Raw genomic sequence first — 20,470 nt, forward strand, 5'->3', positions numbered from 1 at the left:
TTTTTTAATGTATTGGAATGATACTATATCATAATTACTATTTTTCTATTTATTTTTTAAGGCACACTTTATATAACAATTTATATATGAATATCATACATTAACAGATCTCAAGGATATACACATTTACAAACAAATAAGCAATGATCATAGATTGGTATACTTCACCTATTTACAATAAACGCATTTTCATGTATAACAATGTGCAATTATAAAAATATATTTGATTGCTCACGAAAGCATGTGTATTACATACTTATATAACTAATAAACATCGAGTGAGGTAGACATCATTACGATACAGTTAATGATTAAACAACAGTATTTAAAATACATGTATATCATATATATATATATTAAAAAAATATTATTATATTATATTGTTAAAAACATTGAATATTATAAATAGTTCTTTTCTACATACTGTATTAAATTTTGTATTCAAAACAAAATCAAATGTGCACATCTTTTACAATATAATTAATTTATAAAATGATTTCGATATTATTAAAAAAAAAAATCACATTAAGAATTCCTGATTTTTATAAAAATACATAATACTTTCATTAATATGCATATTATATTGCCACAATAAAATATTTTTATTCTTGCATAGTGAATATCAAATTAATTATTTAAAGTGAAATTATATAAATAAAATGTTAATAAATCTTTTTTAATTAATTTCTGGTCCCACAGTTAAACTTTTGCCAGAGCAACATATATATATCTTATGAATCTTATTATATTTATAGAACTAATCATTTCGAGATAACGAAAGCATATTTTACGATTCGCCTTATAACAATATATACTATTAATCGCATATTAAATGTTATTTTTCATTTTTGACTGTAACTTTTTTTTTTCTACTTACAGTATTTCTAGGACTATAATCCCAATTACTTGTGAACAAAGCTGATTTTGGAACTTGTCCTGTAGTAATATGCTTACCTTGAATTTCTAGAACATCATTATTCTTATCGCGTATAATTTTTGCAGTAGAGGGCATTATTGAACGTGAAATAGGACTTAAAGGTTTTATACTGCGCTGTAATACAGCTGGTGACGCAACCAACGACGATGACCTGGAATAAAAATTGTTATTATTTTTATCATTTTATCATAAGTCACAGCTCGTTAATATACCTGTTTTTACTGCTGGGGAGCCTTGAAGTATCTATAGGAGCAAGTCTAAGATTTTTTGGCCACACAGCTGGAGATACAGGTGCTTGCCAAGCAGAATGAGTATCTGGCATTCTAATACTATTTGATTTCCACAATGGCTTAATGTTAGAAAAAGAATTTCTAGCAGATCCTATAACAAGACATTATTATATATCAGTTAATAAATGTGTTATATCTATTATATTATATTATATCATATCATACATTAAAATACATATTACCTTGAGAAGATGAAATTTCTAAAGCTTGTCCCATGAATCTAATAGGTACAGTTTTTAAAGTTGAAAAACTTTCTCTGGTAGATACAGCAAAAGGCACAGGACTAACTACAATTTTTTCATTAAAAACAGTACCAAGTTTATTTCTGCTTTGTTGTGGAGTATACAGTCTCTCTTTTTCAGCATTTACATCATTTCCCATTTTTTTTAAACCTTTTACTTTACTCGCAGAAATGGAATGCTCTTTTCTCCTGTTGACATAAATATATTTAAATACAAGATATATAAGCATACATGTATGTCATAAATACTTATTTTTCTTTAAATATACCTTTCGGAGGAATGTTTATTTCTTTTAATAGTTTCAAGCTTTGATTTGTCAGAAATATTTTCCTCATGTTGTTTTATATTACTGAGATCTAAAGAATCATCCTCAAAATGATCATGATATAAAATTTGATCACCTGATCTAGTAGATTTAGAACTTTTTGTAAATGTTCTATTCCTACACATAGGTGCAGGAGTAATTTTTAATACTTTATCTAATGTACTATCTATTGTGTCTGTATCATCATTTTTAGTTGGAAATAATTGAGCATTTATGTATTCCAAGATAATATTAAAAACATCTTCTTTTAATCTTTTATTTTTTGAATTGTTTGAAGATTCATTGATATCCTGTAAAAAAAAAAAACCTTTTTTAAAATTATATTTTCATTTAGAATATACTTCAATTAAAAAAAATGACATTTTATAAAAATACATCATTATTAGAAATATAAACATATACCTTTGTTACTTGATAATGTTCAATAGATAGTTTTGAACTATCACAATGATCAGACGGTTTTTGTACTTCTCTTTTATCTACATTATAATCTGTGGATTTACAGATACTTTTATCGAACAATCCTTTTCCAATAACTCTCAAATGTGGTATTTGCATTTTCCATTGCGTACATTCTTCCAAAATTTCATTATTGGACAAGTTATTAGTTTCATTATAAAGAACTTTGTCAATTGCGTCCCATTGTTGAAGTAATTTCTCAGTTGCAACATTTTCCATTTCCTCAGGCCATGACAGAGACGTTGAGATACTAGTTCGATCCCAGCTTGTTGGACTAGTAATTCTTTTAGAAAACTCTTTTCTTTGTATATCTGGTAATGGAACTCCACACAGCTCATGTTCATAAGCTTCATCGTCTCGTAGTCTTAATAGATGTTGAGGTGCTTTTATCTTTTGTGTGGTTGAACTAAATCTATATATAAAAAGTATATTTCATTACTTCTCAGATTTTATTAAAAATAACTTTAATATTAACTCTTACAGATAAATATTAATTATTTTATAATTATACTGTAAGTTATAAAATTAATTTTTCAAATTATTATTATATCGAAAAATTTAATTCACATCTGAAATCTAAAACGATTACTTTTAATTCTTGAAATGTAAAGTACAATTAAGAATAACGTACACATTCCGTTTAATTGTCTTCTTATGCATTTCATGCTTCCCAAATTATGGCACAAATCATTAAAAATCGTTATAGAGATTATGACAGGAAGTCCTTGACAAAAGTATAATCACGAATCTTGTATAAGAATCACTGTTGTTATTGATTATTTTACTAATAGCCAGGCAGGTAATTTAAAACATTTCAACGTCACCAAAGAATTCTCGATTTGTTAATTAAAAGATATATCCCTTTAAAATATTATAAATCTTGTAATTATATCATAATGCGATCAATCTCTTATTGAAACTCATAATCATTATTTCAAAAGAGCTGAATTTACGCGCAATAATACACATACGATGCAAATACATTTATCATGATTGGTCGAAAATATATAACAGTTAACGCTGATTGGTTTATATTCAAAATAAAAATAAACTATAATTTAATGATATTATTTAATGTAATGTTTCTGCCAAATCTTATCTTTATATAATGAATTATTTATTTTTCACATGTCTATTTGTTAATTACATAATAAAAAGTCTTGTAACAATAATTATTATAATTATTTAATTGTTATTGATCATCAAATTTTAACCAATGACAAGCTATTTTTACGGATAGTTTAAATTTCAAAGCATATCCAATCAAATAATAGAATTTGAAAGACTTAAAAATATAATAAGAATAAATGCGTGTAAGAAGAAACACAAAATAAAAATTTTTTTAAATTCAAATAAATAAATAAAATAATATTAAGTTATAGTTATGAATATAAGTAAAATACAAATAGTCATAGTTTTATTCATTATTGGTATCATTTTTTGTATACATAATCGCATTAAAAGTATGCATTCTGTAAAGCTATAAATGAAAAATTATTATACTAAATATATTTATTTTATGTAAATTTTTTATCATTTTGTTTTTAAAAATATGTTTAACATGATTCTATAGGAAAATATTATAATATGGCAAAATCTATTGTTACACCTTTTGAAAAATCTAAACAGAAATATTTCTCTAATCAGTGTACATCAACACAAACTATTGTTGATACTATAAATCATAGAGAAATATTGTTAAAATTATATGAAGCAGCTGATGTAAGACATATTTATACTTATTTGGAACATTTTATTATCTTCTCATATTAATAATATCTTTATATTGATATGTTATTATTAGAAATGTTATATAAAAGTGTATGCACTTAGATGCATTCGTTTAATTAATTATTGTCCCCATTTAATTAATATTCCACATGGACCCGATGGTTATACACCATTTCACAAAGTCTGCTTTCATGGTAATACATGTTTGATCGAATATATGCTTGCAAAAGGTAAACTTTATAGTATTAGATATATATTATGATATTATACTTAACATTAAAAATTTATGAAAGTTTTATATTATATACAGGTGCTAATCCTTTTCTTAGAACTTATAGTGGTGAAAATGCAATTTGTATGGCATTATATTTTTTTCTTAACCATCCTAACAATAATGATTTTACTTGCTTAGATATTCTTTGCGAAACAGGTTTGTAGAAAATGAAAAATAATTCATATTTATATTTTATGTATGACTACAGAGAGTTCTTTATTATAAATTATATCTGATTGTATCACAGGTTGTCATTTAGATATGCCAAATAAACACTATGATATCGTTATGAAATCAGCTTTAAATAATCATAATAAGCTTTTAGCAGAATGGTTATTATTGCATAATAAAATTACGAGACTTTCGAGAAGTTATTCAGAACCATGAAATTTCATGTACTGTATGCTTTACAGTAATAATTAATTAAATATATAATTTGATCTACATAATAAATTATTAATTTGATATTGTTATTTGATATACTGCTTTTTTTAATTAGTTTAGATGCATTGAATACAATAATCTCAAAATTTATTGTTTAATAAATTAATTAAGATTATATTAAGTAACTTGTATAGGTATTTTGCATAATCTACGTTTAACAATAAAGGAACAAAGTTCAAAGTTATTGAAGTTATATCTACAGCAAAAATAACCTCTTCGTTACGATCGTCAACTTCAGGTGATCATCACCGGATACATAAATACGTTGATAGTCTTTATGTTTATTTATTTATTCATTACGCAAAGATATCTCATTCTACGTTATTATTAGTTATTAAATGATAGTATGCATAGAATAATCGTCATATTCAACTCTAAACAAGTGTTATTTGAAATAGAATCTTCTTACATAGTTCTACTAAAAAATTAAATTTGTGTTTAAATATGTTAAGTACTGGTTTGTTAATTTTGACAAATCCTAGTAGGATTACGACGTTATTACCAGTTATCAATAAACATGTTTTAAAAACATTATATATTCAGTATTTGCCAGAAAAAAATTTAATTACACCAGGAAATCATTCCATTAAATTACCGAAATTACCTTGTTATGCCCAAATCGTTGCTAATATTTATAAAGTAGCTTCCAATAATTGTTCTAGACTAGATATACGAATTTTATTAACACATATAAAAAATCCTGGTTTTACCATTATAAATACTAAAAATCCGGTGGAAATAATAATTTTTGATCAAATTTATAATACAAAAGTAGTTGATACTTTTATACAAGATTGCCTTGCCAATATATCAGAAGGATGCAGTTACATTACACTTGATAATGAACAAAATGATAAGAAATGTAACGATACCGATGAATGTAGTACAAAAGATTTACAAACATACAAAAGTGTTGTTTTGGGTGGCACATTTGATCGTTTACACAATGGACATAAAATTATTTTAAGCGAAGCTGTTTTGTATTCTAGAGAAAAACTTACAGTTGGTGTGACAAATACAAACATGTTAACTGGTTAGAAATTATTATTAAAATAATGTTGTCAATTGTATTTAGTCACAACTGACAATCAACCATTAATATTTTTAGGAAAATTGCTATGGGAATTAATAGAACCATGCTCTAAAAGAATAACAGATGTTAAAGATTTTTTAGAAGATGTGGATTCATCATTAACATATGATATTGTTCCTATTAATGATATGTATGGTCCTACTAAAGATGATCCTACATTTGAAATGATAGTAGTCAGTGAAGAAACGAGACGAGGCGGTGATAAAGTCAATTCTTTGCGATTACAAAAAAATTTGAATGAATTGGTTATTCATGAAGTAAAATTATTAGCTGATGAAAATCACAGAGCATATGAAGAAAATAAAATTAGTTCTAGTAATCAAAGAATACGATTACTTGGCAAAAGATTAGGGAAATCTGTATGTATTTTATTGACACTAGACCTCTTCAATTATTTTTATTTATATTACTTTTATATATATTATATATTTTACTGTTATATATGTTATTAATAATTTTGCAGATAAACAAAGATAAACCACTTAAACCTTATATTATTGGGTTAATTGGTGGTATAGCAAGTGGTAAATCATCAGTGATCGAGAAAGTACAAAAATTTGGCGCTGGATTTGTGAATTGTGATAAAATTGCACATGATTTATATCTTCCTGGAAAACGATGTTTTCAAACTATAGTTACACATTTTGGTACAGGCATACTTAATGCAGATGGTTTTATCAATAGAAAAGCTCTTAGTAATATTGTATTTAATGATAAGGTATATTTATATATATAATTTGTATAATATGACAAGATTATTCCAGTTGTTTTTTCAATAATTTGATAATTTTGTATTAAAAATGTAGGAACAATTAAATAAATTAAATAGTTTAATGTGGCCTTTAATTCTTGAAGAGGCTAAAAGGAAGATAAATGAATTATATATAGGAGGATATAATGTTATTTTTATGGAGGCAGCAGTCTTGATACAAGCTAATTGGCAGAATGAATGTCATGAAATATGGGCTTGCATAATTCCACCAGAAGAGGTTTGTTCAATATTAGTTAATATTATATGTACCTCATGTTATTAACAATATACATATATCTTATTAAGAAATGATACATATATTAAATGTGTAGGCTATTAAAAGAATCATGAAAAGAAATATTTTATCAGAGGATGAAGCAAAACAAAGAATAGAAATGCAACCAAGTAACTTAGATCAAATTAAAGAAGCTAATGTTGTCATATGCACATTGTGGGATCATGATTTCACAGAAAAGCAAGTACAAAATGCATGGGAGGAATTAAAGACTTATTTATCACAACATTCAGCTGATTAATATAATGATATTCTTAGAAACATGATGTGGTTAAAGAAAAAAAATGGGGAATGTATATGGTTTATTTTAGTTTATAAATTTAATCCTTTTTTTATATAGATTATACACTGGAATTAAAATATAATATTATTATAGACTTTTGTACAATATGTGTACATATATTATATCTTATTAAATTAATAGGAAATTATTTAGCAAATAAAATATTATCGGTTAATATAGTGTTTTCTTCTTGATCCAAATAGTCTTGCATTTTAGTCATAAGAGAGCTTAAAAATGAACGAAAGTCAGCTTGTAACTTATTACCACTTTCTTCTATATCGCATCTGACATGTGATACTTTGGGAAATGTGGAAGCTGCATAAGTAAAAAAATTATTACTTTTTTTAATTACAATTTGTCAATTTTTTTTTTTTTATTTTTACACTTACAAATCGATTTCGGTAATTCAGATAGAGTTCTGTCAGGATCGTAACAAAATATTACGCACATGTCAGGACCTAATTTAGTCTGTGTAACAAAATAATCATAGAACTCTTGTATTTCTTTTAAACAATTTTGTTTTTTTGCACTATATATTAACATCACACCATGCAAATCTTTTCTTATAGCAGGCCAACAAGTTTTAAATCTATAAAATACATAAATTATAAGAATTCACATTTAAAACATACAATGTATCTAATTTGCATACTTGAAATCGCCACTACAATCCCATATTTCAATATCTTTTGAAATAGTTCTATTATTTACTATAATGCCTTGTGCTTCTGCTTCTAGTATTCTTACACCATATGTTGGATGGTAATTGTAAGGGATTTCTGAAGCATCAGCAAGAAAGTTTGATACTGTAGTTTTACCACTCTGAAAGATTTTTTTATTCAAAATTATAAAGAAAATAAATAATACGACACATAAGTTTTATTACTTATGTTATCAAATAAAAAAGATTTAATTTAAGCACTACTATTTATTAACATTAATTCTTAATATCTCACCTCCAATGGTCCAATTACTACTAATTTTAAAGCTTGCATAGTTATTGATATCTTTTGCAATACAGTATATTTCGTAATCTTTCCATATTTGTGTATCATACTCTTGAAGGCAATTTTTGTGTACGATACTGTTTCTATGGTAACCATTCATAATATTGAAGTTAGAATGCGTATTTAATTATATAACATAATAAATAAGCGTATTTATATAAAATCATAATTATTCCAATTGGAAATAATTCTATATATAATACATACATACATACATACACACATACATACACACACACACACACACACACACCCATACTTATGTGTATATATATATATACACATATATAATAAACGGATATATTACATATTTATTACAGGTTAATATTTCAATAATATTTAGTACTAGGTATTAATTTATTTATCAACAACGTATAGTTTTATAAGATATTTATGTAATAAGATAGTTAATACAAATAAATTGTGTTATGAACGATATACATAGAACTAATGTAATTATTAATAAACTAGTCGCAAATCTTATCAATATATATATATAAAAAAAACATGTGCTGTTCTCAATATTTGATTGGTCAATAAAATACTAAGTAAAATATTAAGAAAATTAAAAAAATTTTATGGTATTATATATCTTTTACTTTAAAAGATATTTTTCGAATGTCAGATAACATATGAGAGCAAATACAATATATCTATTTAAGATATCTTAACTTCTTTTACAATAAGTACAATTCATGTCATATCATACATAATCAGATGAGATGTTACATTATCTTTTAAAATATGTGTTTTTTTTTTTTTCATATAGCTTACAGATTATTACAAAATATTTCTGAATCTATACATTAATAAATATAAATGATATAACTTTACACATGATTATCTTCAAGTCACTTCTGTATAATAATCTAATAATTATAATTTGTAGCATATTGCAAACACTTATTATTTGGATAAAGAAAATAACAGAAGAGAAATTGTGATTAAAGAAATGTATTTTGATTAATGTGTAAAGATTACTTTACATACTTTGTACATCCTCAGATTGATCAACTTTATTTTCCTCAGGATAGTTTAATCCATATAAAGCTAACAATGCTGCTTTTGCTGCTATTTTTTTAGCATCCTTTTTATTTCTTGCTGCAATTAAAAAGATATTATAATTATTTACATGTTTATAAATAAATTCTCCATTAACACAAGAATTCAATTATTATCTTGTATTTATTAAGTTTATTATTTTTATATACCTGAACCAGTATAACCAACACCATCAATTTCCACAGCTAGTGTAAACATTATATTAGGTGGATTTCCAAGACGACTTATTTCTACATATGTTAATCCTGGTTTCATTTGATTTAATAACATAACAGGATGTATATTGGTCGCATTTGGTGGAAGTTCCTTCTGAACTGGAAATTTATTTGTACTAGAAAGTATTTTCTTTGCTCCTTTTAGTGGTGTAGGTAATCCTGGTCTGGGTACTGGTACTGATGTTCCTTGATTATGCCATTCCAAGAAAAGTTTATAAAGTGCAAAACTTGCTAATGAACTCCATGGAACTTCTTCGCTTTCGTCAATATTAGTATCTGTTGACATTTGTCCATCTTCTGCATTGTCTTCTTTCGTTGATGACATGGAAGAATCTGCAGGTTGATTTGCTTGTCCATCTGATTCGGCATCCATACGTGCTTTCATACTAGCTGCAGTCATTTTTTCAAGTAATAATGCTTTTAATGCATTTTCAGCAGCATTTTGACGTGCAAGTGGTTTAGATAATCCTTGACCAACATATGTTTTCCCATCAAGCTGCCAATTATATGCATAATATTTAGTCAAAACAAATATACAGAATGAGTATTCATTGCAGAAAAACTTTTTTTTACCTCTGCATGAACAAGATAAAGAGAATTTGGCATAGGTCCTTGTGTTTCAGGAAATGTAAACTGCACTCCAGCTTTCATTTCATTTAAAACCATAATTGCGTTTTTTGGTTGAAGAGTCTTTCTTAAACGTTGATTCAAACGAAGACGTTTCAGTTTTTTATTTACCTTAACTGCATACATAATTTTATTATTTAACATAGAAAAGTTTAAGATATAATATCTGTTTGTATTATCTAGCTTTTAATTTTTTCAGTACACTAATTCACATTGATTGTTTGAATGCCTTAGCTCAAGGAGCAAAGCACCGAACAAAAGCTAAACATCTTCAAATTTGCGCAGCGTTTTGTCATCATATCAATAATAAAATAATAATATAAAAAAGTATATAAAATTTTATAGAAACTATTACAAATGTATATACATTATACTTACATCCAGGTATTTTACGTCTCCATCTTGGTATTTCTGGTGCATCAGTATCTGCATTTTCAGTTTTGACATCAACTTTTCCATCAATGGTATTATTGCAACAGGCAGTTGTATCTGATGTAGTGAGTACAGATATATTTTGTGATGTAGAAGCAGGTTGTTGAGGGGTGACAGATGTGTTCTGCATAGGAACAGTGGATACTGTAATCGAGCTCTGTTTAAGTATTGGTTTTAGGCGTTGTTGTTGTTGAGTATTAGGTGGTGGCAGTTGTGGGGGTGGTTGCTGTTGCTGTATATGTTGTTGCTGTATATGTTGCTGCTGTTGCTGTATATGTTGCTGCTGTTGTATATGTTGCTGCTGTTGCATATGTTGCTGCTGCTGTTGTTGCTGTATATGCTGTTGTTGTATATGCTGCTGCTGCTGTTGCTGTTGCTGCTGCTGTTGCATATGTTGCTGTTGCTGCAGATGTTGTTGCTGTTGCTGCTGCGTTAATTGAGGTTTCAATTGTTGCAAGGGTCTTGTTATACTAGGTTGTTGTATCTGTACTGGTGGTTGAGATTTAAACGGTTGTGAAGTTTGCACATTCCCTTGTTTGTAAATAGCTTGCTGAGTTACGATTGGTTGTGGTGGCTGATAACTCCCTTGCTGACTAAACTGTAAAATATAGGGTGGGTCGCCGCTACACAAGGAACCTCTACGGTTGTGCTATCCCACCAAGGTCTAGCATCGCATATGTACTTAAAAGCAATCTAATGCTACCCCCATAGCTCTTACCTACCAAGTTATCTTTAACTATGGCCAATGTTTCCTTACTCATGACTCAGCTAAGTTAAAATATGTTAATTATTAGATAATTTAAAAAGCAATTTTATAAATAATGAGTAATTATAAACTATAATTTATATGTTAAATTATAATCAATCTATTAGAATATATTCTATGTTTTATGTATAAGTAATAAAAAAAAGGAAAAAAAAAATTACAAAAAGAAAAAAAATATACATTTATAGTACAAAGAATACAGTTTAAATAAAGTATATAGAAAATAAATTAGAGTTGAATATCAATAATATAATAATATTAAAATAATTCAACTTGCTTAGACATGAGTTCAGTATAAATCAACAAAATGGCCTATGGCAGGCTATGCTATGTGGGTAACAGACGATCTAGCCCCTGGCCGACCGCACTTCCTCGGTATTGTTGTATAGCTACTAGTACCTGCATTGCAGGGGAGGGGAAAGTAGGGACCACTAATTAGTACATGCAAATGGAAACAACTTTGGAAACAACATATGGAACATTTTAATGCATCTATATATGTGAAAACTCAAACATCTTTTATATCTTGTGTTATATTTGGGATCTTCTATTTAATTTTGAAGTAATACAAGATTTGGAATTAATATAAATTTTATATCCATAAAAAATATGACATAAAAGTACATATTAATAAATAAATGGAAACTTACAGAATTTTGGCTCTGGAAAGGAGCCTGGTTACTAGGATTTTGTGTTCGTGCTGCAACATATATAAATATATTCTTATTGTGTTTTCTAAGAAATATTATATTGTAGGGTTAATCAAACTATGTCATATAAATAAAAATAAAATGTATAATCGTCGAATTGTTGTATAACCTAAGCAAATATATTGCTTTTCAATGAAAATATTTAATAAATAAACTTACGATCTTTGTGTAAACATATATGTTATGTTTATACCAGGTGATCATAACTATTATATATAGAAAAAGGAAAAATAAAATACAAATGATATATATTTTAAATACGAGCATAATCGATAGTATTGATCTTTTGATGTAATATATTTTAATACAAATCAAAATTTATTTATGTTTATACATAATTAATATAAAAGAATTTATTTTGAATCAACATGTTTATATACCTTGAATATAAAAATAAATTTTGTACTGTTCTTACCACTGGGATAGCCCTGACTTTGTCTGTTTCTCGCAAACATTTTTACGTTTTTAATAAAAGAGTAGAACTGTCTTAAATAATGTTAATTTGTAAAGTTTAAACACGTTAATAACTATAGTATCATTTATTACCACTTAAATATACATAAAATAGTTCAATTGCTTCGTTAAATGCTACAGTGTTATCGAGCACGCCTGCCACTTAATCATGAAGAAGGAAATGACGCTATGATTTCATCCCCACTACTCTTAAGAACAGGAAATATGAATCTCAAACATCGCGCATGAGCAAAATACGAAACTATATAAATGTTTCGATCAGTCGTTTTTGTTAAAAAAAAGGTTGCATTAATATTTTTATTCTATAATCTATGTGATATATGGTAATTTTTTTGTGACTGTACAATATTCGGGCAAAATAATAAATCAATTGAAAAATAATTTAAATGTCTGCATTTTGAAAATATCACAACATGTAGTATTCTTAAAGCGAAACTTGTACATTTATACAACAAAAATGCCATATATATGGTGCAAAATGGAATTTGTAATTACAGAATTTATGTAAGGGCTATTTAATGATCTTATATAATACAAAAATTCACTATCTTTCATCTTAATTATAATGCTAATAATTATTTTATTTACTCAGAGTAAACCTTCCATTTCTTGCATAAATTGCATATATGCATCATCCTTTGTTTTAGGTTGTGTTGTCCGAAGTGGTTGAGTTTCTGGTAATCTTTCTGAAAGTCTGGATATGTTGCTTGGTTTTCTCTTATCATCTCGTTTTACTCGTAGAGATGTTGGTAAAAACCTAGTAACATCCGCAGCTAAATTCCGAATTTGAGGCTTGGCTTCAATAGTCGTTGTATTTTTCCCATCTTTATCTTTTCTGTTAATTAATTGAGGAGCAGCAGATAATACATTAGGAGTTTTAGGTTGCGATCCTGTTCCTGCTTGTGTTTGCATCTGAGCATTTGCTATATTTGAAATATTAGATAAACTAGGCATTTGCATCTGTGGTGGTGGCATTCTAGGCATACTTGGTGGACCCGGTCGTAACATTCTAGGCAATCCAGGTGGGGGACCTGCAAAAATATTTTTTATACAATAAATTTATCGAATAATAAAATTATGATCTTCCCATGATTAAATTTTACATATTATAATATAATGATTTATGTATTACCAGGTGGAAGACGAAGTCCGATACGAGGTGGTGGTGGTGGAGGCATTCGAAGGTGTAATGGTGGAGGTGGTGGCCTATATAGTAGTGGAGGTGGTGGAAGATTCATATGGGGCAAATTATGTTGTTGTGTATGTTGTGTATGAGAATGAGATGATGCATGTTGATTATGTCCTGAGGAATGCTCAGATGCTCCTGGAGGCTCAAGTTCTTCATCTTCTGTTTTGTTGTTAGATTTATTATTGGATTTATTATTAGATTCATTCTCTGCCTCAAGTAATGATAAGCGAGCATTTAAATCTTGAGCACGTTCAGTTTCTCGTTTTTTATGAACTACTTCCATTTCACGCATAAATTGATCAATATCTTGACCTGCCATGGCCAACATTTTTTGTTGCAAAGTAGTTGGTTTTACCTTTGCCATTTCTCTATCTTTTTCTTTATCTTTCTCCGAATCTTTTTCTTTATCTGAATCTTGCTTATTATCATCTTTATCATCCGCAAAACGTATTGTTCTTGATTTTGCTGGTGCATCTTTATTCTATATGTTGCATATATAAAATAGTTATAAAATTAATTGTCTATATTCAAGAAATCAAATGAAGAATCATTAACTTATTGTAATAATAAATATACAGTATTACCTTTTCTGTAACATCTTCATCATCACTTGAAAGATCAGGCGGTGGAAAAGGTGGAACACCTGGTGGTTCTTTATTTGGTGCCATTGTAGGTATTGATGGAGCTGTGGCATATGCACTGGTTTTCTTTAAAATACTTGGTGGTATTGGTATGTTCATGAGTGGATGATGCTGTGGTATATAATGTGGATGTGGCGGATACATATGTGCAGGAGGTTGTGGCATGTCCGGTAGTGGAATTTGTGATGTTAATGAGCCTGAAATAATATTTCTCTTTGTAATATTAAGAAAATCTCAATAATATGAAATAAAATATAAAAGAAAATTGTTTCAAAACCTGGATAAATCCGAGATATATCACTGGCTGCAGATGGCAATGGTATTTCATCAACTTGTACCTGTTGTGCATGTCTTACAGCTTCAAAATATGAGACTAAATCTATTCTTCTTCGCTCATATTGTATTAATTGTTCTTTTAATTCTGCCCACTTTTCTTGATCATCTTTTGCCTAAGGAAAGTAAATCAACCATAGAAATATAAATTATAAATGATTTTATAAAGGCATTAAAAATCTTCTATTGTCATCTTACCAATTTAAAATATAAAATGTATAATATTTCTATACTTACATACATTTTTAAAACACGGTCTAAGGTTTCCTTAAGTTTCTTTCGTTTATCTTTTAATACTTTTTCATTTAAGGGTGGTGGCTGCATAACATTGTATTCTAAAATGAAATAAACACCAACAAATTAGTAAAACAAATTAGTAATTCAAATTAGTAAAACTTTAGGAAACTAATATTATTGTGTAATACTAACCCATTTGATCTATTTTTTCCATTTCTTCAATTATTTGAGTAGGATCTTTGCCTTTTAAAACAGCAGCTCGCACCAATTGTCTTTGTTTTTTATTTTTCTTTAATTCTTTCTTACGAGCTTCCTTACCTAAAATATATAATACACAAAATCGTCAATCTTCTATTATTTATAATAAGAATTTATTATTTATATATTTGGTTATGAACAATACTGACGTGCTTGATCTGTAGGATTCATATATTTCCCACTTTTCGTGGTATTAATTGAACGTCGACCCATTTTAATTATTTTTAACACAAGTAAAACAATGAAATTTATCTGACTTCTTAATTTTAAGTCACCTTAATTGTAAATCAACATAATTATTTACGTTTTGTTCAATCAACATGTCGTCCTTATACCATCATTTTTCAACGTACTACTGTTCAACAATGAAAGGTGCATTTACAAATAACTTTTTGAAACATAAAGTTACGTTTTTATTAAGAGACTATATGCTGAGTTACGATTGGAGCATTTACTGGTACTCGCAGAATGTTTAATTTGATTCAAGTTTTGTATTTTCAACTTGATATAATCGTGCACAGATATTCTCATATTTATATATCTACTTGTTATAAATATAATATAGGTAATTTTCTATTAAAATTTATGTTAAAAACATAAAATTTAATAATTTAATCAAGTAATGTAATTTTATATATTAATGAAAGTTTGTAATTTGCGAAGACAAGTTTGAATATCTCATTTGTTAACGAATGAACTATTTATGAATTTTTATATAAACTGATATATTTACAATTTGTTTATATAATATATTATCGGTTAATAATAATTATCAAATGTCAATGTAATATTTATTAAGTAGCAATGATAGCTAACCTCACATCACAAGTTAATATTTTATATATTATTTAATTGTATTTATTTGTTTGTATATTCTTTATGTTATTAAAGAAACATGTTGAACACTATTGCTCATGATGTAAAAAAGAAGCCACGCACTAAAGATGTTAAAATACTAGAAGATGTAACATTCTCTCAAATGGGACTTTCTCAAAATATTTTGAATGGCTTAGCTAATTGTGGTTTTCAAAGTCCATCTCCCATACAACTCAAAGCAATACCATTAGGACGCTGTGGTTTTGGTATGTTGGTATAATATTAATACAGCATTTATCTTATATGAAGTTATATTTTTAATATTATTATTTTAGATTTAATAATAAAAGCAAAATCTGGAACTGGAAAGACATTAGTATTTGGTACTGTGGCTCTTGAAATGATAGATGTTCAAGTATCTTCTATACAAGTTTTAATATTAGCACCTACACGAGAAATAGCTATCCAAATTTCTGAAGTTTTGTCATCTGTCGGTTCAGAATTAAAAGGTCAGTATTTTTTTTTTATTTATATTATTTTGATTAAATGAATGTACTCTATGTAGAATTTAAACTTTTTCAGGATTGCAAGTTGAATCTTTTATTGGAGGAATGATTTTAAATGATGATAAAAAAAAAGTTAAGGTATGTCACATAGCAGTTGGAGCTCCAGGTAGAGTAAAACATTTGATAGAGAAAGGGTTCCTTAAAACTGATAATATCAGATTATTTGTACTTGACGAAGCAGATAAATTAATGGAAAATAGTTTCCAAGGAGACATCAAGTAGGTATAATGTTACCACTTTTTTATTGTATATGTTGAACAGTTTTAATTCTTATAAATTTTGTAATTTCAGTTACATATTTTCTAAATTACCAGTTAGTAAACAAGTTATAGCATCAAGTGCAACTTATTTAGGAGATTTGGAATCTTTTCTTCAAATGTATATGTGTTCACCAGTATTAACATCTCCAGATGACGATGGACCAATTCTTGTTGGTTTAAAACAATTTGTTTCTGTAGTTCCTTCACATCCATATACAATGAAACAGGTAGCTATAAATTCGTATTTTTAGTTATTAATATTTGTCTATATTACTATTATATAATTCATTATTAATTTTTAATTCTTTTTGTAAAAAATTTTTACGATTTTTCTTGTTTATATAGGTCAAATTAAAAGTAAAAGAGCTTATCAAGATTTTTAATAAAATTCCATTTAAACAATGTTTAGTATTTTCAAATTACCAATCACGGTATGTTTTACATTTTTTGATTATAACAGATCTAATCTAAGGACTAATATTGATGTATATATTTTTTTTTAATTTTCCAGAGCACAATCTGTGTGTAATAAAATTAATTCGATGGGTTTTTCTGCTGCTTACATAACAGGAAATCAAGATATGGTTAAGCGACAACAGGCTATTAAAAAATTAAAAACATTTAAATGTAGAATAATGATAACAACCGATTTAACTGCTAGAGGTATTGATGTTGAAAATGTAAATTTAGTTGTCAATTTTGATATACCTGGAGATGCAGCTACATATTTACATAGAATTGGAAGAGGTGGTCGTTATGGATCTTATGGAATTTCTATCACTATTATCTCAGACAATGAATTACAGTCGTTCAAGAATATATTAAGAACTATTGGGGGAAATAATTTTTCCATTGCTAAACTTCCTGTAGAGTATCCACTTAATATTTGGAGTTCTGATTATACAGCATTTGATAAGATATTTGGAAAATGTGATAGTGATATAGATGAAAAAGAAATTGACAATAGAAGACTTAATTCAGATGATGGCTTGCCTACTCTTATATCTCATGAGAAATCTCAGTGTAACAAAGTATTTTTACAAAATAATAAAAATAATGCAAATAATATTCAGTTATCCTTCAATGAAAACATGTTAAATCAAATAAGTAATAATCCAGTATATGAAAATAGTAAGTCTTTTGAATATATAACTACATCAAATTCAGAAGACACTACGTCAACTAATTCGTTACTTGCACAACATATAGCAGAAGAAAACGAACTTGAATGTCCTTTAAGAAATAAAGTGGAAAAGGAAATACCAAATTTTGATACTTCATGTATTGAACCAACATCAAAGAATTTATATGAATTTAAATTAATAAATAATTCCAATAATCCATCCGAGTTTCAGAAACTTAATGAAGATGTTGTGTTTAAAGTTGATTTATCTAATGTTGAGCAGGATGAATTATTAAATATTCATAATAATGAAATGATGGAATATTTGAAATTTACAATCAATAAGAAATATGCTACAAATATGACTACTCAGACAAATAATACAATTAATTCTGAAACTATGAATGATAATAATTCAATATTTGAAAATAACGAAGAACAAAGCCACTTCACAGAAGAGAATAATGCTATGTGTGTTGAATTACCGTCACCAGAAGATACAGAAGATATTGATATTCTTTATATTGAAAAATTATTGAACTATTTGCAAATAAATGCAGAAAGTTTCAAAAAACAGAATAAACTTGATATAGGATATGATGATGATTCTATACTAAGTATAGCATCAGCATGGAATAAACAGCTTAATTTTGAAATTTATTTATTAGACAATATAATGAAAAATATCTCAAATTCTATTTGTAGCCCTATAACAGATGACTTTAATTTATTAGTTTTAAAAGCTTTCTTGCAAGTACAGAAGAAAGCTTTTCTCTGTATTTATCCTGAACTTCGTACTGACAAAGAAATTGATGATATCTATTTATATTCATCACAGATGAATCAAAATCTGATAGATATATACATGGAAATAGAAGATTTTAAAAGTTATTATAGACAATATGGAAAAAAATTTGAAGCTTACTTTCCGTATTCGATGAAGGGAGGAAATGGTTTTATGCCAAATTTAATGATATCTGATAAAGAAAAGGAAGATTATCGTACAGCATTACAATTTTTACAAAACGAACCAGATATTTCATTAAGATTCGTAGAATGGATTAAACATTTTACTGTCTTAAATAAATTTGAATTTGATAGTTTAAGTACTAAAATACTAAATAAAGATACAATATCTTTCGGCGAATTATTTGTTTTAATACAACAAGAGAATATCAAAAAGACAAACAGTGAAGTTAAATTAATACAGAAAGATTCTTCGTATCCTGCAATACATGAAAATAATTGTATTCAATCAATAAATCATAATTATACAAATGACTTTATATTAAACAAAATTCACGAAGATACAGAAAGCATAAAGAAACTTGGTGAGGAAATGAATACAATGGATCTGGGAAATAAATTAAATACAAATTCTAGTGTAATAGAAGATTCAGTTATATGTGATCAAACATGTAATACAAATATAGAAACAATAGGTGAAAGTAATGAAACTGACTTGTCAGATAAATCATCTTTGGATATTGGCAATGCCAAAAAAGACTTATCATCATTTCCAATTGTAAGTGAAAAAACAAAATACAATTATACATGGAAGGAACATTCAACCAAAACATCTATGAATTCATGTAAATCTGTAGCAGAAAAAAGCTTAAATGCTATTCAAACTGCTTATGTTCCATTAGTACAACCATGCAATGAACAAGTAGATCCAGAAACTGTTAGTTTTTGTAAACAAATGGATAGTTTTGATGATCATTCAGTACCTAAAAAATGTTTAAATACAAAACAAAATTCTAATATAGATGTACACACTGCAGTATCTTTTTGTCATAGGAAAAAATGCAATGCCAATACAAAATCAGATGGAGTTTCTTTTTATTGCGATGTTAATGAGTGGAACTGTTATAATCATAATCATAGTATAGATCCTTGGATTCAATCGTATTGTTTTTATAATAATTATACAGATAATAACTTTTTTTATAATCTAAGTTATGACACGTGTCCGAAACAAACTTCTCTAAATAATGATTATTATAAATCAAAAATTAACCAAAATACATCAAATAATTTTGTAAATTCTAATCATAAAGAAGAAATAGACATTGAAGAATTATTTACATCCATTAGAATGCAAACTAATAATTTACATTGGCACATTTATCAGTCTCAGATGTTAGAACAGTGTACTAAAAATGAATAGTCATAATCAAATGATGCGCTTATGGATATATATATATATATATATATATATATATATATATATATAATATATTAATATTATAAATTGAATGTTACATTATTTTTGGTCATGATTTCTAACGATTGATTTATAATCGATTGGTAATGTATAATGATATGCGAAACGATCGATAGTAAAAGGTCATATGTTATTGGTATGCATTTATAAGATACATGCTCTGTGTGCCATGTGTAACCTTTTACCATCGATACCATACTACTTGATCTTACGTAATTCAATTGATCTTTCTCGATTGAATTTTGTGGGATTACAAATCGCATATGTCCTATTGAGTAAAAAGATTGATGTAAAAGATGCTTATTATATAGTTTTAGGGTTAGGAAGGATATTACATGTATAGTTATGTAAATGAAAAATACAACAACTTCATAATATCTTCTATAATAAAAGTTATTTTCTT

General features: G+C 27.0%; 7 protein-coding genes across 8 annotated transcripts; 3 read left to right on the top strand and 4 right to left on the bottom strand.

The window, feature by feature from the left end:
- Positions 1 to 567: 567 nt before the first annotated feature.
- Positions 568 to 3,196, bottom strand: LOC124423269. Its single transcript, XM_046960815.1, has 6 exons — positions 2,885 to 3,196; positions 2,197 to 2,665; positions 1,738 to 2,084; positions 1,410 to 1,657; positions 1,150 to 1,318; positions 568 to 1,088 (listed from the first exon to the last, which is right to left on the bottom strand). The coding sequence occupies exons 1-6, from the start codon at positions 2,911 to 2,913 to the stop codon at positions 836 to 838; spliced, it is 1,515 nt and encodes a 504-aa protein (XP_046816771.1). The 5' UTR covers positions 2,914 to 3,196; the 3' UTR covers positions 568 to 835.
- A 635-nt stretch (positions 3,197 to 3,831) lies between these two features.
- Positions 3,832 to 4,716, top strand: LOC124427259. The gene is made up of 4 exons (XM_046969925.1): positions 3,832 to 3,975; positions 4,058 to 4,214; positions 4,295 to 4,414; positions 4,506 to 4,716. Exons 1-4 carry the CDS (start codon positions 3,841 to 3,843, stop codon positions 4,643 to 4,645), a joined length of 552 nt encoding a protein of 183 aa, XP_046825881.1. The 5' UTR covers positions 3,832 to 3,840; the 3' UTR covers positions 4,646 to 4,716.
- Positions 4,717 to 4,905: 189 nt separating this feature from the next.
- On the top strand, positions 4,906 to 7,221 carry LOC124427255 (bifunctional coenzyme A synthase). The gene is made up of 5 exons (XM_046969910.1): positions 4,906 to 5,735; positions 5,811 to 6,154; positions 6,259 to 6,513; positions 6,602 to 6,784; positions 6,879 to 7,221. Exons 1-5 carry the CDS (start codon positions 5,147 to 5,149, stop codon positions 7,080 to 7,082), a joined length of 1,575 nt encoding a protein of 524 aa, XP_046825866.1. The 5' UTR covers positions 4,906 to 5,146; the 3' UTR covers positions 7,083 to 7,221.
- Positions 7,222 to 7,236: 15 nt separating this feature from the next.
- LOC124431637 (intraflagellar transport protein 22 homolog) lies at positions 7,237 to 8,227 on the bottom strand. The gene is made up of 4 exons (XM_046979800.1): positions 8,081 to 8,227; positions 7,777 to 8,003; positions 7,514 to 7,713; positions 7,237 to 7,439 (listed from the first exon to the last, which is right to left on the bottom strand). Exons 1-4 carry the CDS (start codon positions 8,225 to 8,227, stop codon positions 7,270 to 7,272), a joined length of 744 nt encoding a protein of 247 aa, XP_046835756.1. The 3' UTR covers positions 7,237 to 7,269.
- An 842-nt stretch (positions 8,228 to 9,069) lies between these two features.
- On the bottom strand, positions 9,070 to 12,576 carry LOC124426297 (mediator of RNA polymerase II transcription subunit 15-like). Of its 2 annotated transcripts, XM_046967810.1 has the most exons (8): positions 12,359 to 12,576; positions 11,884 to 11,933; positions 11,511 to 11,632; positions 11,190 to 11,235; positions 10,414 to 11,065; positions 9,982 to 10,151; positions 9,343 to 9,904; positions 9,070 to 9,232 (listed from the first exon to the last, which is right to left on the bottom strand). In XM_046967810.1, the coding sequence occupies exons 4-8, from the start codon at positions 11,226 to 11,228 to the stop codon at positions 9,114 to 9,116; spliced, it is 1,542 nt and encodes a 513-aa protein (XP_046823766.1). In that variant the 5' UTR covers positions 11,229 to 11,235; positions 11,511 to 11,632; positions 11,884 to 11,933; positions 12,359 to 12,576; the 3' UTR covers positions 9,070 to 9,113. The 2 variants fall into 2 exon arrangements, with proteins under 2 accessions (XP_046823766.1, XP_046823759.1); XM_046967803.1 differs by lacking the exons at positions 11,190 to 11,235; positions 11,511 to 11,632 and having other exon boundaries at positions 12,359 to 12,575.
- A 390-nt stretch (positions 12,577 to 12,966) lies between these two features.
- Positions 12,967 to 15,418, bottom strand: LOC124426287 (WW domain-binding protein 11). The gene is made up of 7 exons (XM_046967791.1): positions 15,225 to 15,418; positions 15,010 to 15,135; positions 14,818 to 14,915; positions 14,525 to 14,696; positions 14,191 to 14,444; positions 13,550 to 14,087; positions 12,967 to 13,448 (listed from the first exon to the last, which is right to left on the bottom strand). Exons 1-7 carry the CDS (start codon positions 15,286 to 15,288, stop codon positions 13,006 to 13,008), a joined length of 1,695 nt encoding a protein of 564 aa, XP_046823747.1. The 5' UTR covers positions 15,289 to 15,418; the 3' UTR covers positions 12,967 to 13,005.
- A 101-nt stretch (positions 15,419 to 15,519) lies between these two features.
- Positions 15,520 to 20,451, top strand: LOC124426349 (probable ATP-dependent RNA helicase ddx20). The gene is made up of 7 exons (XM_046967945.1): positions 15,520 to 15,640; positions 15,967 to 16,157; positions 16,227 to 16,400; positions 16,474 to 16,675; positions 16,749 to 16,944; positions 17,063 to 17,148; positions 17,229 to 20,451. The coding sequence occupies exons 2-7, from the start codon at positions 15,971 to 15,973 to the stop codon at positions 20,008 to 20,010; spliced, it is 3,627 nt and encodes a 1,208-aa protein (XP_046823901.1). The 5' UTR covers positions 15,520 to 15,640; positions 15,967 to 15,970; the 3' UTR covers positions 20,011 to 20,451.
- The last annotated feature ends 19 nt before the right edge of the window (positions 20,452 to 20,470 follow it).

The sequence above is a fragment of the Vespa crabro genome, chromosome 1, assembly GCF_910589235.1.
Source record: "Vespa crabro chromosome 1, iyVesCrab1.2, whole genome shotgun sequence".
Taxonomy (NCBI): Eukaryota; Metazoa; Arthropoda; class Insecta; order Hymenoptera; family Vespidae; genus Vespa; species Vespa crabro.

Coding starts and splice junctions, on each gene's coding strand:
- LOC124423269 (XM_046960815.1), bottom strand. CDS start 2,913: ATGCATAAGAAGACAATTAAACGGAATGT. Junction 1,319..1,409: donor AGAAATTTCATCTTCTCAAG/GTAATATGTATT, acceptor GTCTTGTTATAG/GATCTGCTAGAAATTCTTTT. Junction 1,089..1,149: donor CTCCCCAGCAGTAAAAACAG/GTATATTAACGA, acceptor TTTTTATTCCAG/GTCATCGTCGTTGGTTGCGT.
- LOC124427259 (XM_046969925.1), top strand. CDS start 3,841: ATGGCAAAATCTATTGTTACACCTTTTGAAAAATCTAAACAGAAATAT. Junction 3,976..4,057: donor AATTATATGAAGCAGCTGAT/GTAAGACATATT, acceptor TGTTATTATTAG/AAATGTTATATAAAAGTGTA. Junction 4,415..4,505: donor AGATATTCTTTGCGAAACAG/GTTTGTAGAAAA, acceptor ATTGTATCACAG/GTTGTCATTTAGATATGCCA.
- LOC124427255 (XM_046969910.1), top strand. CDS start 5,147: ATGTTAAGTACTGGTTTGTTAATTTTGACAAATCCTAGTAGGATTACG. Junction 6,514..6,601: donor ATATTGTATTTAATGATAAG/GTATATTTATAT, acceptor TTAAAAATGTAG/GAACAATTAAATAAATTAAA. Junction 6,785..6,878: donor GCATAATTCCACCAGAAGAG/GTTTGTTCAATA, acceptor TTAAATGTGTAG/GCTATTAAAAGAATCATGAA.
- LOC124431637 (XM_046979800.1), bottom strand. CDS start 8,227: ATGGTTACCATAGAAACAGTATCGTACACAAAAATTGCCTTCAAGAGT. Junction 8,004..8,080: donor TAGTAATTGGACCATTGGAG/GTGAGATATTAA, acceptor CATAAGTAATAA/AACTTATGTGTCGTATTATT. Junction 7,440..7,513: donor TGAATTACCGAAATCGATTT/GTAAGTGTAAAA, acceptor TTACTTATGCAG/CTTCCACATTTCCCAAAGTA.
- LOC124426297 (XM_046967803.1), bottom strand. CDS start 12,398: ATGTTTGCGAGAAACAGACAAAGTCAGGGCTATCCCAGTG. Junction 10,152..10,413: donor GAGACGTAAAATACCTGGAT/GTAAGTATAATG, acceptor TTATGTATGCAG/TTAAGGTAAATAAAAAACTG. Junction 9,233..9,342: donor TGTTGGTTATACTGGTTCAG/GTATATAAAAAT, acceptor TTTTAATTGCAG/CAAGAAATAAAAAGGATGCT.
- LOC124426287 (XM_046967791.1), bottom strand. CDS start 15,288: ATGGGTCGACGTTCAATTAATACCACGAAAAGTGGGAAATATATGAAT. Junction 14,088..14,190: donor ATGAAGATGTTACAGAAAAG/GTAATACTGTAT, acceptor TGCAACATATAG/AATAAAGATGCACCAGCAAA. Junction 13,449..13,549: donor CGGACTTCGTCTTCCACCTG/GTAATACATAAA, acceptor ATATTTTTGCAG/GTCCCCCACCTGGATTGCCT.
- LOC124426349 (XM_046967945.1), top strand. CDS start 15,971: ATGTTGAACACTATTGCTCATGATGTAAAAAAGAAGCCACGCACTAAA. Junction 16,158..16,226: donor ATTAGGACGCTGTGGTTTTG/GTATGTTGGTAT, acceptor TTATTATTTTAG/ATTTAATAATAAAAGCAAAA. Junction 16,401..16,473: donor TGTCGGTTCAGAATTAAAAG/GTCAGTATTTTT, acceptor AAACTTTTTCAG/GATTGCAAGTTGAATCTTTT.